Raw genomic sequence first — 12,802 nt, 5'->3', positions numbered from 1 at the left:
ACAACATCAACTTACTCTTGACTGCAGACATAGCATAAACACTATAAGAACATAACAGAAATATTGCCTCCAGAGTTTAAGGCATTGAAATGTCAAGTGGTCAGTGTTGAAATGGGGATGGAGGTTGGGGAGGGAGGAAAAGATAAATACAAGTAGAAAGAAAATGTTCTTTTCCGTGACACAAAAACAAGTACAATAAGAATAAAAGAGAAAAAATAATGAAGCTGTGATGTACACTGCATACTTAAAGGTTAGAACAGACATCCAGAAGACAAACATCTCAAACTCTTATCTACTTTAGCTCATAAAATTTCCCATGAACTGTATTACTCACTAATCTTTACAAGCACGCAGAGTGGTTACAGAGAATGCTGTCCAAATACCCATTACAGTAAAAGAACATAAACAGTGTTGCATATCTGACTACAATATCATTTTCCTTCTCCATAAGAAATTCACATTAAAAAAAAAAAAATCAACGTCACTTGCCAAACTATGGACCTGGTAAATGAGAAAATAAAGCATATCATTCATTTATCATACTAGTAATATGATGTGAAGTGAATAAAAATAAAATCATCTATGGTCTAGGTCTTTACAGTAATTAATTAACATTGTGCACAGTAGAGAAGAAGGCCCAAGAATGCTTGAAGAGCAATTCTCCCCATCCAATTTAAGTTAAACTGAAATCACTAGTGCATAATGAGGTACATTTTATTCCCACTTGGAGGAATGTAAACATACAGACACTAAATTGCGTTCTCCTGAGTCAAAATTTAACCTATCATTTTAAGGTTGGCAATTAAAGGACTGACACCAAGAAGAAATTGAAAAATCACACTTAATTACAGCTAAGCAAGCCTCCTCTAAGCAGCTGAGAACAGTTAACTGACAGTGTGTGTTCTCATAACTCACTAGTCATCATCCTCTAAAAATGCACCATCACGGCCAGCAACAGCTTCTGTCCAGAAATCTGACCACCTTTACCATCAGACTTGGAAAGAAATGAAACATGGAGAAAGATACAGCTTGGCCAATGTGGAACAGAGCGTATTTTGTGCTGCCATGCACTAATCCCATTAACAAGTTGAAACAACAAGGATGACCTTACAAGGGAAGCCTTGGGACGGGAAGGGAATCCTTGGGAAGCGAAAGGAAGGGTCTGCTAATTAATTACAGCAAAGATTGAAAGGGGCAAGATGATAAGAGAGCAAGAAGAAGAATGCTGAATTCTTTCAGTACTTCAATTCTTTCCTACACAAAAGCATTGAAAGTGCAGTATTTCCCAGGGAGTGTATTCATGAATAGCAGGCATAATACTTCTCTTCCAATACTTCAATTTTTCAAATTCCAGTGGATGAAATAGGTTTACACCAATGACCAACAAGGAAATATACAGTCATAGCTAATAAAACGATAAATGACTGCAATGAGGGTCCAGTACCAGCAGTCACCAATGCACAGTGAGTTGCCTCAGCTGGTCCACTGAGTACAATTCAATGCAGAATATTAATATAGAAATAAAAGTTGGAATTTGTTAGCTCAATATACTAAAACACAGGATCCTAGAATTGTTAAAAAGCAGGAAATGTTTATAAGCTGGTGTGGAATTGTATTTCAGAAAGTGGAGACTATGAAAAAGATGTTGAGGATAGGGCTACCAAAGACTGTTGATCAGATGTTTATCCACAATGGCTGTTCTGACTTTTGATTTAATGAACAAATCTAGTACAGACAGTTACTTCTACTGAGTAGAAATAAGGCACAGCTGCTACTGCCCATCTTCTTAAGAACTGTCATTTCTATTTCACTGGCATGAATGCCAGACTTTCATCTAAGTTGGTAAGATGGTCAGTCTCCTCCTCTTTTGTCACGGAAAAGAGACTCAAAGCTAAGAAAGGCTCTTGTTGTTTGACTGGGGTTTTTTGTTTGTTTGTTTTTCTGGAGATGATTTCCCTTTTGATCACAACTGGAGATGAAGCTGCACTTCAGTGGAACAACTCATACAAACAACTCTTGGTGCCAAAGTACATGATGCTGCCAGTTCAGCTGCCCTTTCTCTGACAATAACCAACTTAAACTGGCATTCTTCTTTAAAAAGGTCCTGGAGAGAAAAGCAGATCTTCAGAAGATCCTGGGAATTAGCATTCTGAAAAGATGTTAACTTTACTTTCTTTCAAAGAAAACAAGCAGCCACCAAAACTACTGCTTTAGAAAACACATAAAGAGGATCTACATTATATTGCTGTCTGGTGAGAATTTATATTCTAGACTCGTTTGTAAAGGAATCCTGTCATAAAAGAATCTTTAGATATCTTTTATTTATTTATTTATTTATTGAGAAAACCTTATGCTTCCTCAGTCTGCGGCAAAACTTTCAGCTCTAAAGGGACAAAGACCTTGGCTTAGAAGAGATGCTGTTTCCATTACAATTCCAGGCAGATCTTATCAAGTTGTTATCTGGTAAAAATTAAGTCACTAACTTTCTTTTGCATGTTTCCCTCAGCAAAATTATTATATTCTCTCAAACTATCATTTGAGCTCCAACAGCAGTTGACCTGTAGCATTGCAAGAAAAGCAGGCAAAGAAAAGAGAATATATTTATGATCAAAGTTCAGGTTCTGGGCAAAGCAGAAAGGCTGTAACAAGAAAAAGGACAGCATCTGGGCTAGCTTCTTCTGAACCTAATGTCTTACAGATCCACAGTTCAGTAGATCCACAGGAAAAAAAGACAGGCATGAATAAAAAGCAAACTGTGGAAAGAAAGACACTCTAAACATTCCTTCTCCTGGGAGAGCATTCTGAATCAGTGTTTACTTTCATACACACCAACAATGCTAGTCTTCTGTCAGTATCCTGACAGTAAAGCAGGCTTTAAACAATCAGATACAGGGAAAGGACTGGGGGACACCCAGCAACATGCAAGGCCAGAAGATAAAATAAATTCTTTGGGTTTTGGGGAAAGACGCTGGCTCTGAAGATTTTTGAATCAGGTTTACAAGAACTCCCTCAAGTGGAAGAACAGTGTTGAAAGACACCTATTAAGTAAAGATGAGGAAGATCTCTATTTCATCCTTATGCTTTTCAGCCTAAGCAAGACCATGAAAAATCACAGTTGACATTCGAAGGCGTGAATCTGTACCTCCTCCAGAGAGAGATCAGAGGAAGTCTGAAAGTCCAGACAAAGAAATCTACCCGAACTCTGTCCACAGATGGAAGCTTCAGGAGGAATAATCACAATGTGAGCCAAGGACCACAAAAGGAAAAGGCTGGTCTCTTACCAGGTAGGGCAAGAAAGCAAGTGATTTGAGAAGCTCACAATATCCTGAAATCAAAAAATGTTAAAAAACAACGAAGAGAGAGAGAGTAAAATATTAGGACTCAGGAGTTCCCCTATAAATAGGGCCAAGATATTATTGGCAAAACTACCCACCCTTGAGTGAAGACAGTTTAGAAGAATACAATGCTGTAAAACATTATTCTTCACGTATCACATTTTAGGGCACAAAGAAGTATGAAGCAGCTAAATGCTCTACTGCAGAGACACTGCACTGGGAAAACTATCCACAGAGTTTTCCCTATGTCCTTTGAGCTCAATTTTAAGCTACGTAACGCTATTTTTAACAGCTGTCAATGTAAGATTGTAAATACACTTAAGGATATATATTTTATTGATTCCTGATAGGTTAAATGCACCCATTAACGTAGTGGATGGTAGCAATAGCATGAGTATGTCAGAACGAATCCATTCCCCGTGTCAAGGCACATCACCTAACACCATTTTGTGAGCGCTGTGAAACTTCACCCTAACAGGATGAGGCGACTACAGAAAAACAGCTCTCATGAAGAGCTTAATGGAGCCCACAGATTCCACTTCAGGATCCGGGTTTTCTGATCCCAGATACTCAATGCTTTTTTTATGATTTAATACATTGTCGAAATTAAACATGAGCTGTCAAAAAATTTATTGCAGGAATAAATAACCTCTGTAATTTTCTGAGAGATTTTGAAATTTTTTTTTTTTATTTTCTAACAGACCATACTAATCACTATTGTCTAAACTGATAGCTACTGGCAATGGCAAAGCTCATCACCTGCAAGCTCCCTTGCCACCGTTCTTTTGGGAAAACTATCTTAAGACAAACAGATGTTTCTGCTGTTTTAAACCAACAGGAAATGGACTGACTTTCTCCCTTTTCCTTTCCTAGAAACAAACACTAGCAAAGAAAAACCCTAGCACAGCTGTACTCAATGCTTGCCTTACAACAATATGTCCGTGTGGGAGGCATGCAATGACTGGGAACAAACAGGCCGGGGAAGTGAAATGTAGCATGCAGAAGGTGAACACAAAGAATTCTTTTATAAACCTGCGAGTGGATTATTACACCACTGATGCACCAGCAGGGTAATAACACCGACATACAAGATTCTGCTCAGTATCGTGTCTCAACTGGCCATGTATAGAAGTCAGTAAATAATCAGCTGGCAATCTCAGTCCCTTTCAAGAGAATCAATGTCCACACCATCAGAGAGCATCATTACACTGAACAGACTACAGGCTTGGTAACCAATTTGCAGCCTTATCCTTAAGGAAATGTTTTTAGAAGTGCAATAATACACAGAATTCTTGCTGTCGTTCTGTAGATATGCCAAATGCTTCAATTTTCACTGCTAACAAACTGGCACCTTTTACATGCACTAGATTTACACATAAAACAGAAAAAGACATTAAAGTTGCTGCTTTACAGCCTCAATCATTATAGAAGAAGAAAACTCAAAGAAAGTTATAAAACAATGGAGCAAACCTATTTTTACTTGTTTGATACTGGAATTATGACATTTTAAAATAATAAAAAGCTCTAGCTTAGAAAAAGACAACTTTTTACAGTGCTTCTGCTGTGAATTTCTTGTACCAAAGCACAAATTCATGCTGCCATCTAATGGTCTACATCAAATGTTTCCAGCTGAACAATTAAATTGCTGATCTGAACTATCACCTCCATTGCTGTTAGAACTACCATATATTTCCTTTAACTCTCTGAAATCCACATCTGTTGTTCAGAAAGTAATTACACTATGTTCATCTATTCTAGCCAAACTCCATACTTCTATGCTCACACGCTTTCAAATTTCTTCCCAAACTGTTCTCGTTCACTTGTCCAAAAGACTGGGGAAGAGGGGGTAAGGAACGCAGAAGAGTTTTCTCAAAGTCACTCAGTAAACATATTTACCATTCCACCTCTTAATCCATGAAGTGCAAATGTTAAGGACAAAACTTTGCGACGGTTAGTGGAAAAGCAAGGCAAAGCACTTCCAGTTCCTGGCCACTTTAGGGGAGAGATGTTGTACTTTACAGATTAAACCAAAAACCAATGATACTAACCAGGTAAAAACCACTGTGCTACCAAATCTGTTCCATGAGAGGGGGTTTTGTTCACCCTGGGGACCAAGACAAAAAGCCTAACAGCTTTTTGCAGAAAAACGTGGCTTAGTTAAATCAAAATCATTTCAGTAGAAAGCGTACGTGTCTGCCTGCCTCTTGTTAGAGTTGTTAGCACCCAGATTCTTCCACACATCCTTACAGAGTTTGTTCTGCTGGAACTTCTACTCTGAGGAGACATTTTTATCTTTTTACAGTCCTTCCACTGTCACAGACTGACAACTCCCACTACAGCATTCATAGAATTACAACATATGAACATTCTTAGCTACTTCTTAGAGCAGGATTCAGCTCTAGATTCAGACACCAAAATTTATGTATTTAATAATGTGTGGAAAAATAAGCTGCCATTACAGTGAAGCCCTTGGAGGGACCCATTCAAAATGTAGACAGCTTATGGCACAGCAAATAGCACTCCAGACTGATGACTGCACTGACCAGGCCTTCCACTGGTTATGACAGGACAACAGCCTTCCAATGGACAGGCTGGTATCATTACTGAGGTATCTGAGCTTGGATCTGAGTCCCAGCTTTGCATAAGCCTCTGGCTGCCTGAACAGAATCATATCCCCATGAGAGATACATGCACCAAAGGTATCTGCAAGAAGTGACACATCACTCCTCTATGGAAACTAGAAGTTCCCCATGAATAGCATGGAGTTCTGGTGGATTACCTAAAATGGCAAGCTGACTGAACCTCGCTTTTAGGGGTTCATTTGCTTGACTATGCACAGACTGATTTGAAAAGCCCTATGATACCTTGCCCGGCCTGCCATTCTCTGATGGTCTCCTCTAGGTCTTCTGCCAAACCTGCTGGTCTGACACAGGCATCTCAGAGACCCTATAATGCCTCAAATGGCACCGTGTTTGGGCACCCAGTTGTTACAGTATATATGTTTGTGAAAACATCTGCTTTGAACATAGCTGTGTATTAAATCCATTCTTGTTGCAAAAAGCTTCAATAACTCAAATTCAGCAAAAGATAATAAGGTAATTACATATCTGGATTAATGAAAAGACATAATTCCATGGAGTTTTATCTTTTCCTAGCTTCTGGCAGGTCTGGTCAATACTACACTGAAGTCTCAGATGGATGAAGCTCTCCGTGAGCAGACATCTCCTCTTAACAGTATACTCAGGTGGAACAGAAGGACTGTTAAAAGCCTGCACAGTTTCAGGCTTCATCCTCTTTCTGTGAATTAGGTATATGGGTTGTGTAATTGCAGGTGTACTTCTGGAGATAGTCTTGACATCTTGTAACATATCCTGCAGTGCAGCCTACTCAAAAATTTGGCTTACATTATCCACAGCTGTTCTTCTGCGTAGATTTTTCTTTTTCTCTATAGTACTAAGTAACTTTTGTGTAACACACAAAGCTGGATGAAGGCTTTGATTGCATTGCTAAGCAGACTCAAAGTCAAGTAACAGTAGCTTCTAATCTGTTCCCTTTGATGCATATGTTTAATCTTTAACTCAACATTCACAGAAGAAACAAAAATCTTTTCATTTTTAATCCATTCTTTCACCATACAATCTTTTATTTAACTAATCTGGCAATTTCAGTAATTCACCCAATAATCATACTATTTTCTTTTCAATCAGACTCAATTTGGAGAACATTAGTCCACAGATGGAATCAACCAAAGACCAGTCCCACAGCATTTCTTTTTACTATGCCACGTTTTTAAAGCACTTCTTCAATATTTAGGACACAGAACCACAGGGCTAACACACATATTTTCAGGAGCAACTAAACTTAAGTAAACGGGCCCATGCAGCAGCTCAGCCCTCTGCCCAGGAGGAAGGATTTATATGCACTCTTAGGGAGATGCCTACTGCCTTAAGGCCAGGCAGCTTGGCTGGCTCCAGAAGAGGCAAGACTACAATTCCTCCTCATTTCTCCAAGTTAGATGTTGTAAATATGTGTTTGGTAACAACAAAGAAATGAGCTCAGAATGACAGGGCTGTGAAGAAGACAAGGAGGAGCGGTCTTGATACTCTTCCCTCATTCACTAAAGAGAGAGGTAATAGTCCTCTTCTTAGTCAGTAGTATACAATATACTTGCAGGGAGAAGCAACCCTAAACAAAATGAACATAAAACTTAGTGCAGAAGAAACTGTCACAGTGCACAGAAGCTGCTGTTTATCCCATGGACATCACCATTTTGCATGACATGTGCTTTACAGAACTAACACGCCATACAAATTCCCCAAAACCAAGAAGCTACTCTAATTATTATATTCCCATCCTTTAGCTTGTCATTTTTTCCCCTTTGTTCCTATACTTCACAAGTGTTTTTAATCTTGAAAGCTTTTTTTTTCTTTAAATTAAGGTTTTTCAAGCTCTCTAGATCATGGTGAGACGCATAATAGGGAATTTTATGCAATAAGCAAATAACTTCTGAATTCTCCCAGAAAACAAGGGTTGAGCTGTGTGATCTCTTTGACGCTGCTTTCCATATTGAAACATCAAAAGCTGGTGTTCAGTTTCTAGTGGTTTTATTTCTTGGCTGAAGACACTTAGTTTGGGTAAGCCTGTAGGATATCATTTCTTTTCTGTCATTTATGGCCATTCTACAGTTGAAAATACTTCAGGACCATTGAACTTCAGGGATGACTGCTTTCAGTTCTAATTGAAGACAAAATACCCTATTGCAAGCAATCAGTGCCAACAAAGCAAGCTGGATGACATTGTGGTCAGAATTGATATCTTGCTTTATTGTTTAACTGCTTTAATTTGAACATCATATATATAATTTTTTAACTTACACACACTTTAAATCAACTGCCTACTTAAAGGTGTGAAGGAGTGCTGGTTCTAACACTGGCCATTGATATGAATAGTATACACATTTCATCCTCAGTTCTGCCAGTATTTCTCAAACCTGACCTACTGTTTCAAAATCCAGCCTTTCCTGAGCAGCTTGCCTGTTCTCCTGAATGGTGCCAAATGGTGCACTGACAAATTCACAAGTTGCAACCTAAATGAGTTACCTCAGAGTCTATTAAAGCATTAGCACTTCCTTAGAGTCCATTTATAAAGCTTTTTAAAAGCTCACCTTATCAGAAGCCATCGAGATTCCCAGCACCAAACATGCACAAATTCTACTGGAATAAAGGTAATCTGGAGAGGACTCCATGTGAGTGAGATAAAGCTCTTAAGGTCTCATCTCTACTTATCTCTATGTAGTGCGAACCACATTATATAGATACCAAAGCTGATGCATTCAGGTGATTCAGCACAGCACTACACAAACTGTCAGCTCAGGCTGACATGCAGCATAATGACAACGGCCCAATGCTGTTATCACTTATGCCATCAGTTGTGGACCTTACAATTGAATCGTTGTGTTTTATGCGTAAACCTGTTTCAACATCCTCTGTGCTTTATACACCCACTGCCTATACCCATATGCCTGACTGCATGTGCAAGTGTAGTTCTTCACAAGCTTAAATCAGCTTCAGCTTACAAACTCACTCCTCACCCCCTCTGGTGACAGCACAAGGCCTTGTGACCTGGTGAGAAAGTGTTTTAAGGGCAGATGTTAGACAAGCAGTAACTTATCCATTCCTTTCCTCAACACCCTCCTCTCCTCCAAAAATGCTTAGTTTCTGAGCAGCTCATCTCCCAGTGCTGGAGCCAGGAAAACTGAAGGGCAACATAGACTGGGTGTAATGGAGAAGGAATCAAGGTCACCTCAGCACAAATCATTTTAGGCTGACATGGAAGCTAGCTCTCAGCTTTGCATGCAAATAGCAGCTCTTAGACCACACTTTCACAAGCTCCTGAAAAGGATCTTTTGTGCCACTTGAAACACTAGGTATAACTGGTCAAAAGATATGTCCTGAGATGAACTCAGTTCTTTGCTTTTTTTCCTCAAGTCCTTCATTTTGCCAGAATCGAAGTCCCCCAAAAAGATCTCTTAATCTTAATCTGGATCTTCACCTACTTGTAAAGCATATTTTTAAAAATGGAGACAAGCAAAAGGATTTTAGTTACAATATATAAAAAAAGTCTTCCAACTTTTCTGCATGTTTACTATCTGTTTTAATAACACAGCTGTTTTCTGAATCTATGGTCAGAAATGAATGAAAATGAATAACACAGAGTGCAGTATGCTACCTATGCTATGTTTCAAATCTTACTTTTCAACACTATGTTGGATCCATTTAGCTGGGAAAAGTCCAACACCTCAATTCTACCACTCCACTGCTAAAAATGTACGTACGAATCCCAAATACACCACAGCAGTAAGCTATTTGGGAATGTAATAAATGTCAATCTCACCTGAAAGGAACATAATATAGTACTGTATGATATATGCTTAACATTTGGGGTTTCACTTACTCTTGCAGGAGATCCAGAAGTAGGTCAGGAGAGGCAATGGGAAAGCTCCTGCTTAACAAGTTGCCTGTGATGTGCATCCCTGCTAACCCAGTGCCCTGGCTGCCTCCAGCCCTTTGTTGTGCCATACAGGCCTGGCTGCAGGAGAGGAGCCTGCAGGCAGCTCCCCCTTGGCACCTGCATAGCCTTGTCCTCATCTAGCAGCGGAGCAAGAATTTCTCACCATCACAATGCTTTCATTCTAATTACAGAAATGACACAGTTGTATCCTTGTTGTACCAACAGCTTGAATGGCCAAAAAGAGGAGTCTGTGCCAGGTAAGGTCTTCATGATACACTGCACACAAGACAGAGACCTGTTTCATGCTATATCATTTGGGATGCCTGGTATCTAAAGGGCATATGATTATTTATGCTATTCTCTTATAATGTTAGTTCAAGTAAACAGCATTCAAATGATACTTTACAGAGTCTAAGTCCTTTTTGTATGGGATCATAACAAAGTAGCACATTCTGATGCAGAACAAGATGATAAACCATTGGACATGTTACTCATTTCCCATGTCAAGAAAAACAAATCTTTAAAGTTAGCACCTGCTAACTTGGAGTTCTGCTTCTAGAAATATATTTCAGTAACTAAGCTGAGATTCCAGAACGCTCTGTTTTATGTTTCTCACTAAGTTGCACTTTTTCCAGCCTAGCCTTTTTATCTGGTAGTCAAAATAATGTCACTACAAAACCAATTAAAATAAATGTAACATTTCTGGATACCAACAAAACTCATTTCAGGCCCCATATCCAGCTACTTATATCACATATGAGTGGAGATTCTAGTCAGCAGTAACATGAAATAGAAAAGAAGCAACACAATAATCAGACACTGCTCTACAGAATGATCATAGAGTTTTCTTCCAGTTTGTTTCATCTTGCATTTTCATTTCAAACTGCCTAATTTTCAAACATTGCTATAAACTCAGCTTCAAACAAGAGTAATTTGAGCAGAACCACTTCATGAGCATTCATAGCTGTATTCTTCTTGATAATTATGAGGTAAATAAAATTATTAGGGAATCCATTAAGTAAACCCCTTACCAGAAGGATAGTATATTTCACTGCGAAAATATTCTGTTGGAAATTCTAACAGCATTCCTATTACCTTTGGAGTTTTAGCCTAGTTCTGAAAGAGCTGATCAAATACAGTTCCTCTGAGAAAGAAAGAAAAACAAGAATGGGAAAAAATCTGAGAAATAGCCCTCAGGGTTGCAAAGAATACATACACTACCTTAAGTTTCTCACAGATTGTTGCATTTAATACAAAATGCATTTTACACAGGCTGAACTAGAACAGTTTTTCTATCTCTACTAAAATCATACAAATTTGAAAGATGAAGATATTTCAGAAATGTATAAAATTTTCAAGCAGATGATGTTTTGATGGCCATTTAAGAAAACTGCCCCTCATATTTAAGTTTTCAATTGCATTTTACTCTTCACAAATTCAACAGCTTAAAAGCAAAATTCGGAATACTGTCTTCTCAAAGATTATTCCAAGTTACTATTGTCATTACAAAATCAATGGAGGCCTCCAAATACAGGCTTCTACACTGTGAAATAAAGGATTTTTAATAAGGGTTTTAATATATAAGTATTTTAAATAAAGGATTTTTACTCACTGAATACGGAAGGTTGAGGAATTGAGATAGCTGACAATGCAGAATGGTAAAAAATTTGGAAACTTGAGAGTGATTTCAAGATAACTTTCAAAACAAAGACCTCCTAATTTTATAACCAATTTCTAAGAAAAGACCATTTCACTTTTAGTGCTGAAGATCCCAATAATGTGACAGAAATTATCAATAATAAAAAAAAAAACCCTCTCTCTCAGGCTAACACCCTGCATCCTTACTGCCACGGCTGGTGAACATAACTCCAGTTTGTACTTTAAAAAAATAGAAACAATTGTTTTACATATCTTTGTTCCTTTCTTTCAAGCTTTGGGTGCCTGTCTTCTTTAAAGAGGAGGTTTTGTGTTTCTAAATGAGGCTGCACAGGCTTTCCCTAGTAAAACCTTACTCTTTTTTTACTCTGAAATACTCTATGAAATTTATAAAGATTCAATACACATTAATGAAATTGGAGAAAAATGACAGAAAAAGTACAAACCTCTGATTGTACATGCCCCGAAAATTATAATTTGCTCTGTAATTGGGGATTGGCTTTGGATCTAATGGCCTGTAGATGGCAGGCTCTCCTCTTTTCATCGCCAGACCGTTCAGCTCCACTGTTGGAGTTATACTGCCTGAGGGGAAAAAAAAAGAGTACACGTAAGGTGCTTAAACCACAAATTCTGCAAAACACATGTGCAGGATGAAGATGAGCAGCAAGAGAGCTGTAATAAACTCAGAAGCTATTTGTTGCTCTTAAATTAAATAGTAAGTAGCTACAATGGTATTTTGTCACCTCTACAAGATGGAAATATAGATGCCAATTAAATCAAAAGCAACGAAAAAGAACACTGAAAAATGTATGCAGTTTCAGTAATTAATCATAACAGATGAAAGAGAATATCAGTATGACAATCACACTAGTTATTCATCATTGCAAAATGCTTATAATAAGATATAAGACCTTCTGAAATCATAAAAAATAAAAGAGTAATGTTTCTTCCTGCTGAATACCACTAAATAAAATCATAAATCAAGTTAAGAGTCATTGAAACAAACAGATAGTGATATACATTACTGTACTCGTTTGGTAATGTTGTGACAGAAGTAAGAAAAAAAACGTTTTCTTGGTAAGACTTAAAACCCCAAGGCTAGGACTGAAAACAAACGATGTAACAGGAATGACCTAAACAAACTGGAATTGGAACTATTGGAAATGAGCGCCACTGCAGCCATCTACTGGTGACAGAACACAAAAACAGAAAACCACTACCACTTGCCTCCTCTTTTACTTTGAAACTTATTTCCTTTTGCCCTACCACCTCAGACCCTGCTAAAGAATCTGTCCACTTCT

The 12,802-nt window shown here is 38.1% G+C and overlaps 1 protein-coding gene across 2 annotated transcripts in view; it reads right to left on the bottom strand.

Moving 5' to 3' along the window:
* Positions 1-12,802, bottom strand: part of STAU2 (staufen double-stranded RNA binding protein 2) — a 156,110-nt gene that overhangs the window by 118,286 nt on the left and 25,022 nt on the right. For both annotated transcript variants that reach the window (XM_065752897.1, XM_065752898.1), the window contains exon 5: positions 11,948-12,083. In XM_065752897.1, coding sequence (XP_065608969.1) covers positions 11,948-12,083 — 136 coding nt within the window. The remainder of the gene's footprint in view (positions 1-11,947; positions 12,084-12,802) is intronic.

The sequence above is a fragment of the Cyrtonyx montezumae genome, unplaced genomic scaffold (assembly GCF_038088225.1).
Source record: "Cyrtonyx montezumae isolate F1298 unplaced genomic scaffold, pur_monq_1.0 scaffold_8, whole genome shotgun sequence".
Taxonomy (NCBI): domain Eukaryota; kingdom Metazoa; phylum Chordata; class Aves; order Galliformes; family Odontophoridae; genus Cyrtonyx; species Cyrtonyx montezumae.
This window is presented reverse-complemented; position numbering and strand designations above follow the sequence as displayed.